Source organism: Vicugna pacos, chromosome 7 (assembly GCF_048564905.1).
Source record: "Vicugna pacos chromosome 7, VicPac4, whole genome shotgun sequence".
Lineage (NCBI taxonomy): Eukaryota > Metazoa > Chordata > Mammalia > Artiodactyla > Camelidae > Vicugna > Vicugna pacos.
In genome coordinates this window covers 4,552,561-4,576,798 of record NC_132993.1, presented here as the reverse complement: position 1 = coordinate 4,576,798, position 24,238 = coordinate 4,552,561, and the positions used below count along the sequence as shown (strand labels likewise).

General features: G+C 52.0%; 1 protein-coding gene and 1 long non-coding RNA gene across 4 annotated transcripts in view; one reads left to right on the top strand and one right to left on the bottom strand.

Annotated features, from left to right (window-relative positions):
- The window catches only part of PRKAG2 (protein kinase AMP-activated non-catalytic subunit gamma 2), a 242,027-nt gene extending 238,373 nt beyond the window's left edge, over positions 1 to 3,654 (bottom strand). Inside the window, exon 1 of one of the 3 annotated variants that reach the window (XM_072964204.1) lies at positions 2,954 to 3,654. In XM_072964204.1, coding sequence (XP_072820305.1) covers positions 2,954 to 3,067 — 114 coding nt within the window. In that variant the 5' untranslated portion in view covers positions 3,068 to 3,654. The remainder of the gene's footprint in view (positions 1 to 2,953) is intronic. The other 2 variants (XM_072964203.1, XM_072964202.1) reach the window with 2 other exon arrangements.
- Positions 3,655 to 3,677: 23 nt separating this feature from the next.
- Positions 3,678 to 24,238, top strand: part of LOC116278567 (uncharacterized) — a 51,023-nt gene continuing 30,462 nt past the window's right edge. The window contains exons 1-2 of the long non-coding RNA XR_012074153.1: positions 3,678 to 4,337; positions 9,837 to 9,912. This is a non-coding gene — a long non-coding RNA (uncharacterized lncRNA). The remainder of the gene's footprint in view (positions 4,338 to 9,836; positions 9,913 to 24,238) is intronic.

Genomic DNA, 24,238 nt, shown 5'->3' with positions numbered 1-24,238 from the left:
CCCTGCCTGCGCTGAGGCCAAGCAAACTGCCACTGCGCAGGAGGATTCCTTCAGGGTATGGAGCGGAGCTGTCCAGCAGGGCTGCGGCGAGCACCGGCTGGGCTACCGGCATGCCGGGCAGGGCAACAGCAGCGTCTGCTGCAGCTTCTCAAGGGTTTCAGGAGGCAGTCCTCCATCCCCAGGCCTACCTTCCAGTGAGAGCTGCCAGAGAAGATACAGGACGCCCAGTTCAACTGGTATTTCAGATAACGATGGATAGTTTTTGAGGATAAGCTTATCCCAAATGGTGCCTGGGACATTCACATACTAAAAACTTGTTCATTGTTTATCTAAAATTCTAATTTAACTGGGCATTTACTAGTTTTATTTGCTAGTCATACAATCAAGCTTCAAGGCTCTCCTTGATCTGGCCTCAGTCCACTTCTGACTTCCCTGATTTTTCAAACCCTTTTCTCCAAGAAAAGGGGCACTCCACTATACCTGGAAGCAGTCTTCCAACTCCCTGACTCCGTGGGGGTACTCAAGCTGGTTCCCTGGCAGTGGTAGCCCCAGACGCGTCCCTGACACATCTCTGTCCTGCCTGCCACCTCTGGGTCCAATGTCTCTCTGAATTGTCAATGTGCTGCCGCCTCTCCCCTCTGAAAGCAGGTACTGTCATCTTGGGCCCTTGGGTCATCTGCTAACATGTGTCTGAATGCTGTGTCTTCCCAGCTAGAGCGTGACTCTCACCTAGCCTGGCACAAGGATCGACAGGTAATTACTAGTTGGCGAGTGAGAAGACTCCCGGGTCCCCTGAGCAAATGCAAGCCCTGTGAGAGCCCCCCTTGTTCCTCCTGGACCTCACCATCAACCAGAGTGCTGCATATACATCTTGGAGTAACCAAGTGAATAGTACTTTCTGTAAGGGCTGTGTCAGGCCAAGGATGTTGTCCAAAGCAGCCAAAGTCATCACCACCTGCAGGAAGGCTGGTCAGAGTATTCCAATTATACTGTGGCTTTTCCACTTTCACAGCCTGGCCTCTCAGTCTTTTTCTGGGTCCTGGATTTTATCCTACGCTACCACTAGCACCACCCCTGGAGTGTGCCCCCTCCCACACTCCCACTTGGGACCCGCCTCACCCATCAGCCTGAATACTATATGGCCTGGGCACTAGACAGTGTCATTTTCTTTTCTCTCTCTCTCTTTTTAAAATTAGGTGCTCTGATGTAGATGTCCCAGCCACACATTCACATAACACTTTCCATTAGTAAGAGCTTTCCCGTGAATTATTTTATTTCCACATCCCTGCAAGGTAGGCAACGCAGAATTATTATCTGTTTGAGAAATGGGAGAAGCTGAGTGGTTAAATGGCTCACCCAACTGATGGCTGCAGGAGGGAGGTTTGTGTCTAACTTTTCATTTACAAGGGTGGCTAAAAATGTCTCACGTTAGCAATGTAAACAGGAACCTCTCATTTTCAAATAGAATGTTTACTCAAAGGAATGCTTATTCCTGCATATTTGGTTCATCACCCTGATGGCCACACATCAGGCAGGGGTCCAGTAACCTGTACTTTCCCCTGCCAGGGAGGGCTGGCCACCCTTCCTAACTTCGGGCTACTCCCCGAAGTACCCAGCAGATGTCTAGGGCTCCGGGTACTCACCGTTCCTGGCCGGTGTTACGCACGCAACGGAGTGGGAAGGAGGAGCTGCGATCAGCAAACACAGGAGTGAAATGCCTAGGGGGGTTCACAGCACAAAGTGCGAAAGTGCCGGCCAGCAGCCCCACCCCAGGCCCTCCCTCCCGCTGCGGTCAGGGAGGATTAGCGTCGACGACGTGTCTTTAATGAGGTGCCTTCAGAGGCAGCCCTGGAGGGTAGGACTCACTGCGCACTCCCACTCTGTGCCCAAGACCCGTCATCAGGGAGAACAAAATTAGGTTCTCCAAGGAGCCCTCTACTGTGTGTGTGTGTGTGTGTGTGTGTGTGTGTGTGTGTGTGTGTGTGTGTGTGTGTGTGTGTGTGTGTGTGTGTGTGTGTGTGTGTGTGTGTGTGTGTGCGCGCGCGCACATTTACTCGGTCAGTGGAGCCAGGGGTGTGACCCAGTTGGGGGTTTCCTTCGGGTGCAGGTAAGGGCTGCGCCGCCGCAAGTCCCAGCACCTGACCCTCGACCTGGAGGCTGGGGAAGACTACAGGGGGTGGGGCACGAACCACCTGGGCAGGCAAACCGCAGGGCAGGCATACGACCCCTCCTGACGCTCCCTCTAGCTGGACAAAGTCAAGGCGCACACCGATCGACGTTGCTAAAGTCCGAGCCCGGCCGCCGGTGTGGCCAGCCAGGGCTGAAGCTCGCGAAGGCCCTGCACGCCTTCGGGAGCCCCGAACCCACCTCCCACCAATGCCTGAAATGAGCTCCCAGAATCAGGCAAAGGTACCGGCTGCAGAGGAGCCTCCGGCCCGGGCCCATAAACAGCCGAGGGAAACTGGGGAGTAGGGGGGTCCATGTGAGGGCGCAGCTACACAGCCAACGCATCCCGCCCCACCGCCCGCTGTCCCCACCCACTGCCCCTCCCCTCAGACCCGGGCAGCGGCGCGCGGCTCCACCTCCCCAGAGCGCAGTCCACACTGTCCTTTTTCAACAAAACAACACTACGCGCCGCCCCCCGCACCCGCACCGGGCGGGATCCCGGGCTACGCCCAGCCCGCCCCCGGCCGCGCCTCCTGCCCCGCGCCCCGCGTCCCCGGTCCCCGCCGCAGACAGTCACCGAGACCTGGCGGCACGCGGGTGGGGAGAGGGATGGAGCCCGGGCACGGCGGCCCAGCTCGGCCCTGCGCCTCCACCCTTCCCCGAGCTGCGCGAAGTGACAGGAGGGGCACGCACGGCGGCGCGCGGGGCGTCCCGCGTTAACCGCTTCCGTGCCGGGTCGGCAGCGAAGCGAGGGCAGGGAACCGAGGACCGCGGGGCTGGGACTCACCGGAATGTGCACTCGCAGCGAACGCCTCTTCTGGCTGGTATTTTTCTTGCCGCTGCTCCCGCCGGGGCTGGAAACATCTTTCTTTTTCTTGGTGTCCATGGCCGCGCTTCCCATAACTTTAACCAGAAGTTAATTCCGGGTGACTTGTTCCTGGAATTCGGTCCTCTCTTTCCCAGCCTGGCCCCCGCCGTCGTCCTCGACCCGCGCGCTCCGTGTTACTGTCCTTCCACCCTGAAGACACCGCGTGGGGGCTTCCGCGGGGAGGGAAGGTGGAGCAGGTACCTCAGGCCGCCGCCACACGCCAGCGGTGGCAGTCGGCGGGAGCGCTGAGTTAACGTGTCGTCTTCCTCCTACGGGCTCATCGGGTGCAAAATCAAAGCCAAAGGCTGTCCTGGTTCTGGTCTTTCGCCGAGTTACGCGTGGCAGAGGTCTCCTGCTGGGTGACAAAGTTTTCTTCCTTTTGCAAAGCGAAGCAACATTTTCCACCGTCTCGGCTCCTCCCACAGATTCCCAGAGGTAATCTGAAAGGCAGGTGCAATTAAAAGCGGTAATTTGGAAAACAACCCGCCTGTGCCTGTGCCTGGTTGTGAAATCTGGCGAGTGTGAGACGGTCTGTATATTAATATCCTCGGCCGCAGAATAAACCAGCCCTCAGCCTGGAACTAGGTCCGTCCTCCTTTCTGGGCGAGAGGGAGGGGGGAGGAGGGGAAGAGGAGGTGCAAACGCGAATCTCTTCGCAATTGGGCTAATGCTCCTCTGCGAGCAGGAGTTCTGGCGGCGGCCCTGCGGGTGGGAGGGCGCGCGGGAGCCCGGCGGGGAGAGGAGGGCAGGCGGCCGCTCCGTCCCAGCGCCCGGGCCTGAGCGGGTCAGTGAAGGGCCGGGCCTGGCACCGACGCAGGCTGGGGGAGTGCGGGGCGGTGGAAGGCGGCGTGCATCGAACAGGAAGTGCACGGCGTGCAGCGCCGCTCTCCCGCTCCCCCCTCCGCCCCACGCCGCCCCCGGGCAGCCGCGCACCGCCGCCCGCCGGGCGGGCGGGGGCTCCTCTCCTCTCCCCTCTCCTTCCCCGTGGCCGCGGCGGCGCGGGACTCGCTCACAGATGATTTCCGACTCACCTCGTTCCCCAGCGTCTGTTTACCCCTGCCCCCCTAAAACACGCACACGCGCGCTGGGCCCCGCAGACCCGGCAGCGGCGGAAGCACGAGTTTCCGTGGGATGCGCGTCGACCCGCACGTGCCTCTCGGGGAACCGCGGCCGCCGGGGGCCCCCAGCCGGCATGCGGACTTGAATGCGCACTGAGTTGCCGGTGTCGCGGGCGGAGTTCGGGTTTTCACCCCCACCGCACCAACCCCATCCGGCTTCTTTCAGGTTCACCGAGGGATCCACGGTAAGTGTCGGGCGAGGTATCAGCCGCCCGGCGCCGCGGAAAACGCTGGTTTCTAAGACTGTGGAAGAAATGCTGGGGGAGAGGGCTGGAAACCCCGGGAGTGTCCCAACGTGCTGCGACGGTCCGAGCCACCGCGTTACTCCTCTAGCACCGCCCGTAGGCGAGGGCCAGTGGGAGTTCTCTGGGGTGGCGGTATGGCACCCCTAGGTGTGCCCTAGGATGTCGCGACCCTGGCACTGGCTAGAATTTAGGTGAGTGCTCGGTCAGGAGTCACCTCCCCGCCTGCTCTAGGTTCTGAGGACAGGGTGGTCCCCAAAAGTCACCGGAGGGCCCTGAATGCTGGTGTCACCTCAGCTGCTCCCCGTAGTCAATGATGCTGGAGGCCACCCGAGAAAGTCGCTTTGGGAACGCCATGGGGGCGGTGAGGAGATGGCTTTCACTCCCGTCCAGGTGCAGAGATTCGCAGAGTTCTCTCCTCTGGGGAGGAGGGGTGAGCCCCCTTGAGGGACGCCCCATAGGCCGTGCCTCCCACCGACCCAGAGCAACCCTGGTTCAGCCATCTTTCCCATTTCCCTTTCCAGTCCGAGTTCCACCCGCTTGTGTAAAATCTCCTGCAGTCCGGGTGTGCGGTGGTTCAGAGGGGTGGATTTCTGGTGGGTTTGTCTTCCTTCTCCTTCCTGCTCTCCAGTCCAGAATGGAGCCAGACTGAAGACCCTCCGTCCTGGAGCAGTGCTTTCTGGACAGAAAGTGCAGTGCTCTGGAGGGGACCACACCTGGGTTCAAAACCCAAGTGGCCACCCCACCCCACAGGTGTGGAATTTCTCGCTTTGACCATATTTTGACTGGCTGCCTGCAGAGGATTTCCAGAGACTTAGGGAGACTGCACTATTCCACTGAATGCTGGGAACACTGATTAGAAGTGGGAAACGGTGGGCTTTCAGCCTACCATGACGTGGTATAAAGCCTGCCCTTACCCACTCAAAATGACCCCCCACTGCCATTTGCATTTCACCTCTTTGGTTTAATATTTTAACCCCTGTCACAATGATAATTTGCCAAGGCATGCAAATCACTCCACTTGCTGAGAAGTGGTTTGGAAAGGAGAGACGGAGAGTTGGCAAGGGAAGTCAGGAGAGCCACTGGAGAGGAGGTCCCTGCTGGGACCGATTCACAGTGAGGAAGCCACTGGGTTACTTCTCATACTGAAGGCTTCGCCTGAAGCCTGTCATGGTTGCTGGGCCATGTCTGGCGATTGTTAGAGTACGTACTGTTGTCAGGTGACTTGAGGAAATATATGCCAAAGCATTCATTAGTAAAATTCATTTGTTCCCTGAGTTTGTTTTGTTGGAGTACAGACTTTACCCCCTGAGAATCCTAAATGAAAACATTTTACCTGATTGCCTGAATCTTAAGAGCTTTTTGTTGTTGTTGCTGTTGTTCCACACATTAATTTTTCTGAAATCTGAGTGTTTCTTATAGATGGCATCAGAAGACGCTTACCAGCCCCTTTTTTTCTTCTGAAAAGATATTAATAAATTGATCATATATCTTCCAATCAGTGGAGTCTTAGAATGGAGGCAACACAGTGATTGTTTTGCACTGGGGTGCCCTGGGGAACCTTGTCTGCCTGCAACTTGCTGCACACAGTTATTTTGGTCAGCAGCTCAATGCGGCATGCCCAAGCCGCAGTGTCTAGTAATGACCCTGGCATCTGATTGTTTCTGAACACCCTGACCTATGACCTCTTTTGAAAAATTAATACCATAAAATAGATGCTGAAGAAAATATAAAAATCTTAAATAAAGGCAGTGGCATGATGTTGCCTCTTACCTCAGGCTCCAGTGATCCTGTCTTTATGTAAAATTTTGATTTTTTTGGTATAAAATGAAGTTTATAGATGTATTTTTTCCCCCCAAATTCAAGCAGAGCCTCTTAGTGGTCACCAGGTATCAGTGAGACTGTCTGCATTTTCTAGTGACCTGGCAGTTAGGACTGGAATATGTGACGAATTCTGGCCAGTGCCATGTGAGTAGAATTAGTAGTAGCACTTCGGGGTCGAGCAGTGAAGAGCTGCTGCATCTCCCCCCGTGTTCCCTCCTCCCTGCCATGATCTTGGAAGCCACACGATCCAGATGGTGCCCAGTACGATGGACGAGTGCAACTCAACTGGCGTTGGACTTGGTTGAATTCGGTTAGGCCTCTGAGATTTTGATAATTATTTGTTATCACAGCATAGTTTTGCCTATTAAAAAATACTGCATTGAAATATTACTTATCTTCATGACTGAGTTTGGGGCACCCCCTTCCATTTCATACCCAGGGCAGGGGCCTCATTTACCTCACCCTAGTGTGGCCCTGTCCTTCATCTGATTGACAGAAGGGTGAGAAGCAGAGGTGAGCCAGGACCGTGGGCTGTCATGGGAACCAGCTTGCAAGTTCCAGGAGGGCGAGTTGAGGCCTCTCCCAGGACTGCCACTGACCTGTGGTGCGGCCGTGAGAGTCTGGAAGAGGAGGGGGGGGTGGCCTTTAGAAGATTCCTAAGGCCTCATTAAGAGGGGCTTGTATTTGTCCTGATTGTATTTTGTATGTCTTTGTTAATTTTATTGCTCTAGTAATCCCTTTTTTATCAAATTTTTCAAAAGTCTCATTGTACAACGAATTGAAAATTTAAAACCAACAAGGAAGCAAAAGAGCCCTGGTCCTTCCCTGCAGGTGGTTTAAGGCAGAGCTTCTCAGGAGAAGGGTGCATGTGGATGACAGGTCCACTGGGGGCATTATTTGCCTAGGTGGCTAATAGTGCAAGTTACTGATACATGGTGCCTTCTCTGTGCCATTGCTGGGGTCTTTCACAGGTTTAGTCCACCTATGGGAGGGGATGTTATTAACCCTGTTTTATATCGCACATATGCGTTGGTATAATTACTGTACCACCACTAACACCCCAGACTAACATCACCTGAACATTTGATGTATCTCCAGGGCTCCAGGTCATCACACTGGCCCACCACCATGGTGCCACCTCTTCTCCAGCCAGGGCAGCATTTCATTCAGAGAAGATCATTTAAAATGCTGCACCGAGGACCTGCACTCTAAGTGAGAAGTGAAATACACAGAATACAACAAAAGAAACCCTTGATTAAGAGCTTACAGGATGTTTAATTTTACTTAACCTAGTGTTCTAGACTGACTGGTCCCTACCCATCCACCCCCCAACACCAGCTTTTTTTTTTTTCGTTTTGTCTATTAATATCCCATAGAAATGAAATGACTTTGGAAACCATGAGTCATCTTTGTAGAGCATTGACAACTTAGAAAATCTTAGAATTGATGGTGTACTCATGGATTTAAAGTCCAGACTTTTCCTGTAAAATTGGAATATTCCAGTTAGAAGAAATCTTGACGATCATTTAGTTCAAGGGTCCCATAGACAAGACATCTGTGTCTGATGAATTCCTATATTCAGTGGCTACATGTTCCACTGTCAGAAAGAAGAAAGGAATTAACTTTTTTAACATTTTTTATTAATTTATAATCATTTTACAATATTGTGTCAAATTCCAGTGTAGAGCACAATTTTTCAGTTATGCATGAACATATATATATTCATTGTCACATTTTTTTCTCTGTGAGCTACCATAAGATCTTGTGTATATTTCCCTGTGCAATACAGTATAATCTTGTTTATCTATTCTACAATTTTGAAATCCCATCTATCCCTTCCCACCCTCTGCCCCCTTGGCAACCACAAGTTTGTATTCTATGTCTATGAGTCTATTTCTGTTCTGTATTTACACTTTGTTTTGTTTTGTTTTGTTTTGTTTTTGTTTTTGTTTTTTAGATTCCACATATGAGCGATCTCATATGGTATTTTTCTTTATCTTTCTGGCTTACTTCACTTAGAATGGCATTCTCCAGGAGCGTCCGTGTTGCTGCAAATGGCGTTATGTTGTCAGTTTTTATGGCTGAGTAGTATTCCATTGTATTAAATATATCATATCTTCTTTATCCAGTCACCTGTTGATGGACTTTAGGCTGTTCCCATGTTTTGGCTATTGTAAATAGTGCTGCTATGAACATTGGGGTGCAGGTGTCATCCTGAAGTAGGGTTCCTTCTGGATACAAGCCCAGGAGTGGGATTCCTGGGTCATATGGTAAGTCTATTCCTAGTCTTTTGAGGAATCTCCACACTGTTTTCCATAGTGGCTGCACCAAACTGCATTCCCACCAACAGTGTAGGAGGGTTCCCCTTTCTCCACAGCCTCTCCAGCATTTGTCATTTGTGGATTTTTGAATGATGGCCATTCTGACTGGTGTGAGGTGATACCTCATTGTAGTTTTGATTTGCATTTCTCTGATAATTAGTGATATTGAGCATTTTTTCATGTGCCTTTTGATCATTTGTATGTCTTCCTTGGAGAATTGCTTGTTTAGGTCTTCTGCGCATTTTTGGATTGGGTGTAAAACAATGAATCTAGAACACTCTCTTACACCATACACAAAAATCAACACACAATGGATCAAAGACTTAAACATAAGACAAGATACAATAAACCTCCTAGAGGAAAACATAGGCAAAACATTATTAGACATACATCTCAAAAATTTTCTCCTAGAAGAAATAAAAGCAAGAATAAACAAATGGGACCTAATGAAACTTATAAGCTTCTGCACAGCAAAGGTAACCATAAGTAAAACAAGAAAACAACCTATGGAATGGGAGAAAATTTTTGCAAAAGGAATTAACTTTTTGACTACCTCTTACATGCCAGGCATTCTGTTAGGTAGTTCATATTAACTGTCTTACCTGAATTCTGTTAGAATCCCCTAAGAAAACTCTCACAGGCATTTTGCAGATGAGGGAAGCTGAGACCAGCTGTTAGAGTGCTTGGAGGTTCATTTAACTTCTGTCTGTTGATCTTCATTTGCTGTGACCTCTGGAAGGACATTAAAAAATGAGGCCCCTCTTCTTTTCAAAGCTTTGCACGAGGCCAACAATACTATTGAGGAAGCTCCTTCGGTATGAACTTGGACAAATGATTCAACATCTCAGCTGCCTTGGTCTCTGTGCCTGTGACATAGAGCTGCAGGGAGAGCAGTGGTCTATACACTCAGGACACCAGCAACTCAATTCTGTGCAAAAAGCAGCTCTTGGGAAAATGAAACCACAAGGTCTGGACAGAGGACTTCGTCAATGCTCTGATAACTCACTGGACACCAAGCAAAGGGAGTGTCAGCTAATTGTGAAAACCAGGCCGAGAGGCACATTCCAGTCTTTATTTTCCTTTAAACGTGGCCACTGATTGTGTAACCTTGTGATAGCTGTTGCTCGCTGGTGCAAACGGGACCATTCTCTCCACCCACAGATAGAAGTGGAGGCAGGTGCTCAGGACCCGCGGATGGGGCTGTCTTGAGACAGCATCTCTCCTGACAGCCCTTTCCCGGATCCCTTTCGATTTTCCCCGGGGACCCATGCAAGCCTCTCCTTTCCCTGTCTTCCAGATTCCTCCTCACCCATGATGCCAGTTAACCATAAGGCCGCCCAGGTCATGGAATCCAAGAAGTACTTTGGATTAAGGTAAGGGTAAACTCTGTGATGGTATCCTCCAAGGACAGATCTGCTGTTCACATCTTTTCTCTGGAAAATAGCCTGCTGCCTTGACCAGCTCTGTGCCTGACCACACACCCGGCCATTCTGAAGAATGGCAGATTCAGCAAGCGGGGCGTGCGGCGTGACCACGCAGCGCTGTGCAGGGGGCGGTGTCTGCTAAATGAAAGGGTCGGTAATCCCAGCAATTACGCTCCCATCCTTGACTAAGGGCAGTCATCACGTAAACAGCGTTAGCCAACTGCTGTCTTTGTACAGTTTCCCCTGTGACATTTGCCCTGGTGATCCAGCACTGCCTCCCATGGGGATAGTGGGTTTGGGCTCCTGGGGCTGCAGAATTTGACGAAAGGTCTGCATGCATCGGTCCTCAACTTAGTTCTGAGCCTTGAACACACTATTAGCATACAAATGAACCCTGGGAAACTGGGAAATACGGCTAAGGTACAAGGACAGGGGTAGATGCCTTAATCTGAATATGGCTTGTGACCGATTTCTGTCTGCTTGCTCACCCATCTATTTTGAACATAATTAAATTGTGCAAATTAATTGTAATAATTTCCAGAGAAAATCACATTACCTTGGTGATTATACTGGCCCCAGAGTTCACATATTGCCGTTCAGGTCTGAACATGAACTTGTACAGGAGGGTGATTATCAGCACCAGTGTTACTGTCCCTTCATGTGACTTGCAGGTGATCACACCTGGCCTTCAGAATGCCAGTTACAAGAAAAAAAAGGCAAAGAAAAAAAGGATATGCTAGTTTTCAGCTTTTCAAGATTCCAGAAAAAAATACTATTTACAGTCCCTTGGGATGGCAGCATTTGGAGAGCACCAGGCCGTGGTCTGGATTTTCAGATGGATACAGACCTGGGCTGCTGACCTCCAAGCCCCCTTGCAGATGCATAGTTACCATCCTGACTCTCAGAGAGAGCTGTGTCCCTGCCACGAGGGCCCAGCCACACCCGGGGTTAAACCATGCATGACCCTCCCAGCGTCTACCCCTGTCCTTGTACCTTAGCCCTTTACCCCGTGATCAGTAAGCGCCCAATTGGTGCTGGGACAGAGCCCACAAGAGGCTCGAGTCAAGTGCTCTCAAGGACAGCGTGATTTTGACAGCCCTCCTGACACCACGTGGGTCAGAAAGGTATATTGTAAGATGTTCCTAAATATAACTCCTCAGGGTTGCGTGAAGTCTTGGGAGAGAATGGAGAGAGAGATTTTCCAAGTAAAACTTGGTGCCGTGGGCTTGCATCAGCTCATTTTAGATCATTGCGACAGACACTCCTGACAGCATCATTGTGCCAAAGGCCTGACTTGTTTTTCCTGTCCCCACTCATTGTGGCTCTTTACCCTCTGGGTCAAAAAATAAAGCATAATTACAGTGTTCATTGTTCTTTGACCAGCCTGAGAGAACATTTTCCTGCCCTTGTAGCTTATTCCCCCAGGGCCCAGGGCTTTCCAGCAGCTGATGGAGATGGTGCGCAGGCTGCTCTGGGTGCCCAGGGTACTCAGGTAGAGGACAGGGTCGAGCACGGGGCACACTGTGGATACACCAGGGCTCACACACGGGCCGGCACACTGTCCGTGGCTCTTGTGGTTGTAAGAGGCCAGGAAAGCAGCTCTTTTCGATCAGAGTTTCAAGGAGAGCCTACATTTCCATGGGACAGTATCGCACGTTGCAAGTTTATCTTTGCAAGTTTAAGAACTGATACACCTAGAGAATTATGTCCTTTATTTACTCCCTTCATAAGCCTGATCTGATTTCTCAGCGTGTCTGGAGACTTGCTCTTTCGCATGAGGCTGTGTTTTGTGAGGTCATTGCCTCTGCTCTTAGATCTATTCTCCAACCTGCTGCTTTGTGTTGCCAGAAACTACAGTCCCAGGATCTCTGGTGTTTGGCCAGTGGAAGGCAATGGGGGCAGCTGGAGTCTGGAGTGTAGGATGCTACCGCCAGGCAGGCGTCCCTGACTCTGGCTCTGACCCTGGATGTTGGAGCAGGAATCTGGAGGACGTGAGGAAGGGAATGATGTGGGCAGCTGAGGAGGATACTGGGAGGGGTTAGAAGGGCAGTGTGGCCCGAGGTGGCCAAAGGACAGGTGAGCTAGTGTTTGGGGACTTTCATCCAAGTGAGATGGGACAATGTTGGAGAATGTGAGCAAGAAGGACAGGGTTGGGTCTGAATTTTGAGGATCAGCCTGGACATCATGTCAACAGGTTGTCAAGAGTAACAGGAGGAAGCCTGGCACACTGGAGTTCTCTGTGTCATTCAAGCAAGAGATGACCATGGCTCAGACCCCGCTGGGAGCAGCAGAATCATGAGAAGCAGTTGCTTCTGAATGTATTTGAAGACAGAATCCCCAGAATTTGCGGATAGGCTGGATGTGGGGTCTGGCTGGCGACGTGCATTTGAAAGTCACCAACCAGCCAATGGAGAGCATTTCAAGCCATGAAGTGGGAAGAGATTCAGGCGCGAGTGTAAACAACAAAGAGAGGAGGAGGTCAGGACCTCGCCCGAGCCCTCCTGGGTTAGAGGTTGGGAAGATGAGGAGGAAGCAGCAGAGGAGCAGGAGCCGAACTCAAGAGCTGGATCCAGAGCCCACGAGACAGAGCGTCTGGGGAGGGAGGAGCAGCAGGTGTGCTGTCAGCCACAAGACGACTCAGGATGGCTGTGGGGTTTGGTGACGTGGAGGCCACCGGCAGCCTTGGTGGGGCGGGGAGTGGCGGGATAGAGCCATGGACCCAGCACAGGGTGGACAGCTGTTTCCAGGAGCCTCCGTACAGAGGGGCAGAGAATTAGATGGTGGGAAGAGAGGAACATGGGTCCGGAGAGGCCTGTCTCATTTGTGAGGGGGGTGTTACTCATGTTCGTGTGCTGAGATCATGATCCTGTCACTGTCAGGGGAGGGAATCGACGATGCAGAAAAAGAAGGAAGAGCTGCAGGAGCAAAATCCTGGAGCAGGCAAGAGGGGCGAGGTGTCCCCACAGAGCCACCGCCCATTGTGTGACGGGAGGAAGAGGGGACAGGAGACACGGGCAGGGGGAAAGGGGTCTTTCCTAGCCGCTTCTAGTTTTCTCTTGAAGAGGGAGCAATGCCCCCCACGGATGGAGGGAGAGGTGTGGGGGGTCTGAGGAGAGAGGAAAGGTGTGAGCGTCCTGCAGGAGGTGGGAGGGTGGTGAGCGCACGTGCAGGCGGTTCCCCTGCAGATGGATGGACACCGTGTGCTGCTTCTAACTCAGCGATGTGTCTGGAAGATTGTGCATCCCGGTTTACAGAGCTCTGCTGTCCTTGGAAGTGGCTGCACAGTATTCCATGGTGTGAACATCACATAACTTGTCACAGTCATGATTTATCATTTATTACATTATGCATATTGAAGCCGTCCCCTCCAGGTGAAAACCTAGGCTGCTTCCAGGGCTGGAATGCTCGCACGTCACGTGTGTCTTCTCACACGTTTTGCAGTGTGCAAGCACGTGCTCAGGCGGGAATTACTGGAACAGCGTGTGGATGTGGTTCATTTCGGCAGACAGGAAATTGGTCCCTCTTAGAGGCTGGCGGTCTTTGCTCCCAGCACAGTGTATGCACACGCCGGGCCCTCTCTGATACAGTATGTTTCCTAACGTTTCGGTATTTTCCAGTCTGTTAAGTGAAAATAGTGTCTCATTCTACTTTTTTACTTTTACCGTGCTTTCTTCGCACAATGAATGAAGATGAAGACCTTGTGTGCTCTTGTATTTCCTTTACGGTTTCCTTTCTGTGATTTTCTGTCTGTGTTCTTTTCCCATTCTCCGATTAGGTGGTAGGTCTTTTTCTTATCTAATTATAGGTGCTCTTTCTAAGTGTTGGAAAAAATTGGCCCCTTGCCAGTACTGTGGGTTGCAAACATTTTTTCCCAGTGTGTTTGTCCTTTGGCTTTATTTTTCTTGCCATTTTTTGTACAGTTTGTTTTATCGATTTGTTTTTATGGCTCCTGGGGTTTTCCGTCACATTTAGAAGGGCTGTGGGAGGAGCACAGGCCCTGGTGGGGCGTCTGCAGGCAGCTTCGGAACCACTTTGGCAACGTGGGGATAAGGATGCCTGGAGAACGTGAGCATGCATGCGTGGGAGATGCTCGTAAATGGTTTTCTTTTCCTCGATGTCAATCCCTAAAGCAGGCCCACGGCAGTAGCAAGGTCAGTGCTGTTTGCATTCCAGAATTCTTCTAAAAAATTGCAAATAATTTTCCTGGGCACGTGCTCTGTGACCCTCTGAAGTCCATCCGGCCGGTCCTTAGAGGTGACGTTCACCCCAGAGAGCTCATTTCCGGGAAGCACTGTCCCGAAGTTGCCATGGGTCCAGGGGCAGCTGAGGGCCTGGCATCTCGGAGGTGGAGCCTCCTTCCTCTTCCTCATGGAGTGGTCCTTGGGCACTGGCTTCAGAATGACTCGGGAGTTTCCCGGCCTCCTTTCTCAGGGATGTATTTAAGGACCAAAATGGCTTCACTCTTGTCTTTCCTGCCAGGGGAATTGCAGGTGCCATGCCTGCCTGTCACCCACCAGAAGGTGTGTGGCTGTGGAGGGTGCGCTTGGAGAACAGTCCACCATCCCCCTCAGATCTCCAGGCAGGACAACCATGCAGGGAGCTGGCAGCCAAGCCACCTATAGTCCCTGCTTCCAACACGGGAGGATGTGGAGAAGGGGAGGCCCCCATGTGTCCCCTTTTCCATTTTATGTATGTGATATCTGCACCAGACCTTTGCTGGAGAAAGGTTGTGTTGTAGGAGGTGCAAATGTGGGTTTAGGGTTACTGATTCTCTGTGAGTCTTTGTGGAGATTACTGAAGGACAGGGGATGGAGTTAGCAGCCCAGGACTGGGGTACTACTTCAGGACCAGGTGGAAAGAGGAATTCTTATTAAGGCAGAAGAGAGATCGCACTGACTTTTGGAAAGCGTGGTGGGCTTTGCATGGGGAACTCCAGGTTTACTAATGACTGGGATTATCAAGAGTTGTCTGGGGAAGAGTTCCGAGAAGGAGGGCATGAGACCCAGTAGAGAAATCTGTCTCTACTCAGAACTGTTTCAACCAGAGTTGTGTCTAAAACTATGTCAGTGAAGACCCCATTTTTTCAGGGCCAGGGCTGTGTGTGGCTAGCCAACTTGGGGATTTGATGGTTTGAAATGTGAAAAAGACATATGTTAAGATCCCCAGAGAGAAATTCCTGTTTGGTCTTAAAACCAAGGACAGTTGTCTTTCTCCTGAACTCTTGGGTTTGTTCCTTGTGGGCACTGGAACTGACCCTTGAGTCTTCTTCACAGATGGCCAGAACACAGAGCATCAAAGCTATAAGCCACCCACGCATGTGGTGTCCACATGTATTCTTTGTCTTCTTTTTGGGGAATTGCCTCCCACACTGGTGGAAGCTGACCCTCTGAGTCAGTGCTCTGGCCCCTGCCCACCAGCTCAGCCAATCATAACCACCCTGTCCCGGGAGTGGTCCTGGGCAGCCAATCAGAGCCCTTCCCTGGGATTCTCATGTGCTGAACACAAGGCTGGAAGGCTTCCTCCTGAGCTTGGGGGACAGTAGCCTGAGAGACTGGGCACAGCACCCGGAGAGAAGCAGGGATGGGGAGAACATAGATGCTTGGTCCCCATTGTCCCTAAGACCAGTCCCCCCCCCTTCCCGTGTCTTATCTTAAGGTACAGTTGGATATCTGTCTCTTGCAAGGCAAGAGTCCTCACTGATAAACTCACTTTTAATTAACTTAATCTTGTTGTATCTTTTTTCCCCCTGTATTCTTTCTAGAACAAGGTCAAGAGGGGAAAAAGGGTGCAGGAAGGGAGGAGAGAAGCAAAGGAACAGTATGTAGGCAGCATTTGTCATTATCTCAGTATCTGTTACTTAACTGTCAGAGTCTGACCTCCCTGCCCCTCGGCCACCCCTGACTTGTTCTTCGTTCTGGTCAGGTCACCTTGGCCCTCATGACCAGGGACCTCCGAGGGCCTGGAGCCCTAGGGTGTATGTCCCCAAGCCCACCCTGCGCATCTGCAGGAATGGGAGGCTCAGGGTTGTCACACTCCAAACAGTGCCTGTGGGCTGCCAGGACCAGTTCAGAGGCTCAGGTCAAGCAGAGGCGCTGGGCATTCTTGTTCCTCTGGGGATGCAGGTGAGTGTCCCTGGTGGGTGTTTATGGGACTGGAGCGCGTAAATCTTCTATAAGAAAAGAATGTTTCCCTTTGTAACTGGAGAAAGCCTGATTAAGGTTTACTAATGACTGGGATTATCAGTGTCCATTAGTAATTTTTCAAGTTACCTGAGCAAGAAAAAAGGAGTGATTACGGAAGCTTGGAGCCAGCATCATCAAATGTGTGCTGGCCACTTACTTTGACAGGCATGATTCAGTGCTCTTTATTTTTGGTTAAACTCCTGTGGCTCTGTAACCAGATACCTCCAGGCTGGGGGATGAACTAAGTAATGAGGGGAAAACAAGATTGCTGGGTTGATATAAATGGTAGATTGCTGGCGCAGAGAATTACTAAGATCTGATGTAAAAGAGCCACTTTCTTCTGGTTTAGTCTTACCACATCCTCATTTTTTTTGACCCTAGTATCTCTTTCTGTTTTTAAATTCAGAGTCACAAAATGGCTGGTCCTAGGGCTACGTGAAATAGCAAAATACTTCTGCCACTATTCTGCTCTCTTGAGAGGAAGTAACAGATGCAGATAATGGTATTATAATAGTGCACTGGGAAGAGCTGCAATTATTCTAATGATTGTCTCAACACTCAAAATATTTTGGAACTATTTTTAAAATTAATTTAGAGCCAGTTTGTGAGACACAAAAAGCAAACAAACAAAAAAAATCTCAGTGTCAATAAACTTACAATGGCGTATTTGTGAAAGTGCCAAGCGAAATCCTTGGCACAGAAGAGGCACATGAAGGACCCCGTGGACATTTCTGTGCAGGTCACAGTGAAGTTCCTTTATCCTGGTCTCCGCCCACATCTCACCAGCCTCTGAATTTTGCTCTCACTGACCCTTATTAATGAAAAATGGGATCTGTTTCAGGCTTAACCACTAGCATCCTGGAGATCACTCAGTTCGTCGCTCCCTCCCTTATGGTGCAAAGAAATGGCCGACTTCAAAGGCTCCCATTTCTTCCCATGTCTGTGTCCATTGGGATCCTTGGGAGGTAGATGCCAGGGTGGGATTCAACATGAGAGAGAGTCCATGGTGGGGATGCCTGTGAAGGATGAAGGGGAATGAGCAGGGGTTGCCAGGGGGAGCCTCGGACCAGGTCCAGGACTGATACCCGTGGACGGAGGGTGAGAAGGAAGGATTGGGTTGGAAAAGCCTCAGACCAGCACAGTTCTGAGAAAGGCTTACCAGACCCATGGGGAGTCACCCAGCAAAGTCATCACAGGAAAAGCTCGAAGGCAGGAGGGGCTGCTGTGGAACCCCACGTATTCTGTCAGTGCGGGGACAGCCCGGGGAAAGGGTGGCCTCGGTGCCGGGGCCCCCAGGGGGAGGTCCTAGAGCCATCAGTCAAAGGTGCCTCTGCTGTGGGTCCTTTGGAAGCAGAGCTGGGTGTCACCTCCATGGCCACCACATCCCCTCTTGTACCAACAAGCCCACCTCTCTGTGCGTGTCTGGGGAGCAGCTCCTCCGTGGGTCTTCGGGCTTCTCACCGTGAGGGGGGCTTGGAGGAGGGAGGCTGGGATGCCTGTAGCCCCTGTTGCCACAGCTGATCTTGGGCCACAGTGGGCTCTTCTCACCGGCCTTGTGACTATGTGGGTTGAATTGTGTCCCCAGAGAGGCACGTTGGAGCCCTGTCACGCAGCTCAGGCCCTCACTTACGGGCCACACCTCTTATAAACTGCCTTCTTGGGCTTATTTTTATATCTAACCTTGCATAAGAGGATTTTAGGCGACTGCTGCTTCCTGTTGTTTGCCCAAAGGTCTGTTTGTCATATTTCTTCAAGACTGACTTAACTTTTCTGGGCCCAGTGGTCACCGACCTTCCACCTCAGTCCACCAGCACAGTTTTGAGGAAGCGTGTGGTCAGTCAAGCACACAGCCGGCCTGCACGGAGGGCAGCCAGACGTCTGGGTGCAGACCTCGGACGAACCCCGCCACCTGGGGCCCAGCCGTGACCACCTCCGGGCTCTCGGTGGACAGCACTCTGCTGCAGTCGGTCGTGAGTCCCAGAGTCTCTCTGTCTTAAAGGCCTTGATGCTCCGTGATTTAACCAACCAGAGTGTCACACAGACTAAAGCTGAAGCTATGAGAAGACAGTCAGCTGGGGATTTGAGCAGAGCCCCTAATTTAAACCCACCTGAACCTCAAACTCCCCAAGTCCTCTGGTAGCTCTCAGTAGGGAAAAAAAAAAAAAGATTCTAGGCCCTGCCGCATGAACGTGAATGCACAGAGAATGGGAGGACCATTCCAAGGGTAAATAGGGGACAGCGGGCCTCCAGCGCTGCAGCAGCCGAATTCATACCGTGAGCGTCAGTTTGAATCAAGGCAGAGAGTGGCTCGTCTCCCGTCAAGGCTGGAGAACGAGCACGTTCTCACGACACAGCGCGGTCTGGCAGGGCCGGGGGTGCTCTCCTGGGCCTGATGGCTGCACGGTGCCTCCCGAGGACTCACCCTGACCTGTGATGTGAGCTGAGTGAGTAGGAATAATCCTCGTCCCAGGATCCCGGGTGTCTGGACTTGGGGGAGCTCAGAGGCCCTCTGCCTTAATCACCCCTTTCAATGACGGAGACTCTGAGCCACCCTGGGCCCCTCTCCTCACAACAGGTGGGTCCTGGGTTGGAGTCACCCCCCCACCCCCCCACACCAGGGGCTGCACCTGCCTCGGCTCCCTCATCCGGACAGTTGGCCTCCGCCCCACCTGCCGCTTTATTCTGAGACTTGAAGGAGGATGTGTATGTGACAGCCGTTCGTAAACCGTGAAGCCCTCTCTAAATATGAGGGTTTTATTATCACCGCAAGGTCCCACGGATCAGAGCAGCCTGTGCCCCAAAGTACCCACATTCCTCCATGGAGGACGTCACAGTTTGCTTTGTGGTGCCTGCTGGGAGGTCGAGTTGGGCAGCAGTGAAGTCCCACGAGCTGATGGCGTGGGAGCAGGTAGGGGGCTCAGCCCGGGGCACCTGGGTCCCCTGTGACCCTCTGATCACAGAATCTGCAGTAGATGTCATCACAGCCGTCGAATGGTGCCAGGCCAGCTTCTCCCTGTATGTTTCTGGGGCTCCTGACGAGAGACTGGCCTCCACTCCAGGCAGACCTGGACGTTTGCTGGCAGGGCCCCGACAGCTGACCCCTGCCTCGTCCCTACCCTTTGGTAAAGGGTGGTGGTGCCCCTTTCCCACGTTGCCCCCCACCCTTCTCGATTTCACCGTGAGTGGGCTTTGAGGGCAGAGAGTGGAAACACCCAGGCTCTCCAGGGCTGTTACCAGTGACTGTTACCTCCCATCACAGGGGAAGCTGTGTCTTAAAGGACTCCTAAAGCATACTGTTTTCTGAAACACAGAGACAAAAGTCACAGTTTGGCTGGACGAAGTACGCCTCTAGAGTCAAGAGTGCCGTCCTCAGATAGGCAAACCCCCTCAACCTCGGGGCGACCAGAGTTAAGAACGCACGGCTCCCTGTGGGGGCTCCGGTCCTGCGCACGCTGGGCTGTCCAGTCGTGTTCCTCCTCCTTCTCTTAAGGGCTCTGTTATATGTGTGCTTTTATTGTACGTGGTCCTGGAGATGTTTTTCCTTGAAGTAGAAGAGGTACAAGCCATGCATTTTGTTTCTAACTCTGCAGTGAAGACCAGCACCCCAGTGTTTAAGACGGGGAGGACTGTAGAGGAGGAAACACAGGCGTCCCTGGATTTATTGTCTGGAACCCAGCCCACCATACCGCCGAGGTCTGCCTGTCCTGGGGAGACAGGCTGATGTTTGCACCTTGCTTTTGCCATCTCCTTGGTTTTGCTGATCTCAGAGCTTCTACCAAGACAGATGCTCATGAAGTAGTTAATTTTTCAGCCAGAGGCCATTATTGGCCGAATAATTTCCCTGTGGCCAGTGTGTACTGTGTTCTCTGAAGGACACGAAGAAGGAAGCACAGGCCCCACCCCACAAAGAGGAGATAAAATGGGCTCTTTGGCTAGAATACAGCCAGCCCCTCATGAATCAGTAATTACAACAGGAGTTGACACTTGTCGGGGGCCGACGAGGGGACGGCCGTGCTCAATGCCTGCAGCTCAGCCCTCACCTTTACCACGCTCCTTGGTGGTAGGTTATGGTCACAGACAAAGAAATGGAGACTGTAGGAGATTCAGTAACACAGCAACGAGGGGCAGAGCCAGGACTTCAGCGGGGTCTGCTGACCCCAAAGCAGGCGCCCAGTGGAGCTGCAGGGAGAAGGGCGCCAGGCTGAGTGGGCTTACTTTGAATTCCTGACCACAAGCTTAAGAGGCCCTGAAAGGTACAGCCTGGGACCACAGGACCTTCTCCCACTCAGCTGGGGAAGCGTGTCAGGCTCTCGCCACCTCCCTCCACCTTCAGCACTCTCTCCTCCCTCCCTCTGCATGACCACCTCTCACCTGTTTCTCTGACAAAGGGACCATCAGAAGGGAATTCCCACCAGGCTCACCCTTCCCAGGGTCCCTTGTGCAGTGATGCCCACACTGCTGTCTCACCCATCAACAGAGGGAGACCCTACACGCGCCCCATCAAAGACACTCCTCCTTTTCACCAGATCTCCCTTCACCCCACCCCCAGAGATTGTTCCCCGCTCTTTCTGCTCCATCAGCGTTTCTCCCCTGCAGTGCTTCTCAGTCTTGGCTCCAGGTTGAAATCACCTGACAAGTTTAAAAAAAAAAAAAAGAACAAGGGGCCCCCAAGATCCTGGCTTCCCTGGCCTGGTTTCTCCCCAGACACCCAGAGACCTGCAGCTGCGGGGAGTCTGACTGTGCAGTGCCCTGAGCACACTTTCAGGGCCGCTCCCACCTGCGCACCGGCAGCTGCTCTTCCCCACTGCAACCCCTCCAGCTGCCGGCTTCCCTGCTCCCCTTTCCAACCAGACTCCTTCAAGGAGCTGTCTAGCATAGTGTCTCTCCTTTATCCCTAGATTTCCCTCTTCCAACTCTCCTCCATTTGGCCTCTGAGGTGACATTGCTCTAAAGCGCGTGCTGCTGCGTGGCTGGACCCCGGGTGGGTTCCCAGCCTCATCTTATGCATCTTCCAGCAGCACTGATCTTCCATCTCTCCCTCTTCCTCGAAACGCTTCCTCCACCTGCTGACATCACGCTGTGGCTTCCCTTCTACCTCGCTGGCCATTATTTCCAGTCTCCGCTACTGGTTCCTCCTGATCCACTCACACTGATGGCCCAGGGCTCCGTCCTGGGATCTCTTCTCACTCCTTTGTGTGTTCCTCCAGTCTTGTGGCTTCAGAAATCACTTGTTCCCTAATGAGACCTAAGATGAGGCCTCTGGGCTGGACCTGTTTCTGTGCGCTCCAGACTCATGGATCCGAATGCCTACTTGACATCTCCTCTGGGGTGGCTCAGAGACGCAGGTCTCCAACTGAACACATCCCCCTGCTGAAGTCCTGCCCGTCCACCCCCTTCCAGAGCTGCTCTTCCCCACAGTCTTCCTTCTCCCCACAGCCTTGCCAGCCTGCCTGTTCCTCCAGCCAGAAACCAAGCTGCCATAGCCTGTTTTCCTCCCACACATTTCCAACCCGTCAGCATATCCAGGTGGTCCTCTTGTCAGAGCACAGCCAGAACTCCATTCTCACCACCTCCTCAGTGCCAGTCTGCTCCAAATCAGATCATCTGTCACCTGGTAACTGGTTTCTACTTCCACCCCAAGCCCCATGGTCTGCTCTCAAAACCACAGTTCCGATGATCCTCTACCAAAAACGCCCAAAGGCTCTGATCTCACTCATGTGAAAGCCCACGTCCCTGCCATGACCTTCAAGGCCTCCACTGCTCTCTGGTCTCGTCTCCCGCCACTTATCTTCTCCTTGCCCTGCTCCAGTCAGCTGTGCTCCCAGCTGTTGCTCCAACATGCCAGGTGACTTCCTACCTCAGGGCCTTTGCACTGGCTACCCCCTGCCTGCAGGGTCCTTTTCCCTGATATCCCACTGATCTACTTTCCCCTTTCCTCCAGCTCACCATGCAAGTGCACTCAGCAAGTGCTTCCCAGGCCACCCTTGAACACTGAAACTCCCTTTCCCAGCACTCCCTACCTCCCTTCTTTGTTCACTTTTCTCCTTGGCACATGTCACCTCCTCATACACTGCATAATTTACTTATAGATTGTGTATGCTGTATGCAAACAGATGTTTGTTTTTTTCAGTGTACAGAACCTAGTTCAGTGCCCGGCACTCTGTAGATGGTCAATAAATGTTTGTTGAATGAATGAATGTGATTCAAACTAAGAGCAATGGGGGATCAGGGAGGGAGGAAGAAGGCCTGCATTTGGTTCCACAAGTATTATTATTAATTTTTGGTCCTGGGAATGTTTCATGAAGACTGGAGTTGAGCCTTGAAGGAAGGGTAAAATTTAATAATAATAATAATAATAATAACAATAACAACAACAATAATAATAAGGTTGGGATAAACTAGAAGACTTGTGAAATCTTAGGAACTATTTCTTCAGAGCTCTACTCTCGGGTAGAATGAGGACAAACCCCAGAGGAGGCAAACCTGAGGTAGGGTCAGGAATTTGGGATGTGAAGCAGGAATATCAGTGACTGGGATTTGCAACTGAGCCCCTGGGCAGGGGCACAGGCTCCTGGGATGTCTGGGCGCTGCAACTAATTGTTAGGCCCTTGTCATAGGCCAGCTATGGTAGCGGGTTCTCTCCCATTTCTTCCCTTGGCCCCAGCTGAGAAGATAGTGACTTACACTGAGGGTTCTGACTTCTCCTAGCCTGAAGGGGTACCTGTCTTGAAGGGCAGTCTTTTGTAGGGGAAGGAAAAAAAGACGTGTGGGTCAAGTCCCATTCCCAGTGGCACTGTGGTCATTATGCATCACCATGACAACCACTCGGTTTCAGGCTAAGCTGAGTTTAAGTCTATCAGATTCAGACATGCTGTGTGCACTTTTGAACTTCAGCCTGAAGTGTTGCAATGGCGTGTTTTGGTGTCAGCATCCTAAGTAGAAAGCCACAGCGCCCCCTTCAGGAAATGGAGAGCACAAGGGCGTGTCCACACCTCTGCTCTAGAAATCCCAGAGGCAGCTTGGATTGCTTCGCTCCATCCCTCACTTCCACCCCTCCTGCCTGTTCTCCCTACCCCCTCACATCCACACCACTTGCTTTTGCCAAATTTGCTTGCTCATAATTCTCTAAACGCAGTGGGGAGGAGAACAGTGTGTAGGCAAAGAAACAGGAATGAAACAGCATGGAATGTTCTGGAAACTGCAATAAGTTCACTTTGAACTGGAGCACATGGAGACATCAGGGACCAGGCTGCAAAAGAAGGACTTTGGGGTCTTGCAGACTGCTGACCCAACTCTCCTGCTCACTTTTGGGCAAGCTCCTAGACCACCTAAGCTCGCTTTCCTCGTCTGTAAATAGAGGCAGTAATACTGCCCTGCACAACCGTGCTGGGAACTGAGTGAGGTGGCGGATGTCCAGGGGCCTAGCACGGAAGCAGCCCAGTGCTCCAAACACTGTGGAGGTGGGGAGGCAGGAAGGGGGCTTCTGTGCTCCATACCGAGGTTGGGTTTTGTCTGGTGGTTGGTGAGGAGTTGAAGAGAGATTCGAAGCTGGGGAAGAGTTGGTGCTGCTATTAATCCCGTTTTACAGGTGGCAAAAGTAGGACACAGAGAGGTTAAGTAACTTGCTCGAGGTCACCCAGTTAGTAGGAGGCAGAGCTGGAATTAAACCCAAGCTCTTATCCACTGTTGTGGTTATTCTTCCTCCAGCTGAACAGAGAGGTAGAGGAAAGGCCTGGGAGACAAAGACAATGTCAGGGACCGGAGAAAAGAACTGATTGATACCCAGAGAAAAACTGGACTTGGCTTTGCTTCCAGCATAGCAGACTGACTGCTGAGAAAAGAACTTAAGTGATCAGCACATTCATCAGCACTTCTGGACAAGGCTGGCCCTGTCCACTCATTGCAAAGCCCGGCACCTCTTCCTGGGCCAAGCGCTTTGTGAAGAGGCCTGTCCAAAGCCCAGCTGTGCGCCAGGCCAACCGGCAGGCCACAGAGCTTGGAGGAGGGGGACCGTCCCAGGCCTCTGGTCAGAGAAGCAGGCAGCTCTGGAAAGGAGCGGGCCTGGCATCGGGACTCAAGACTGCTGACTCACA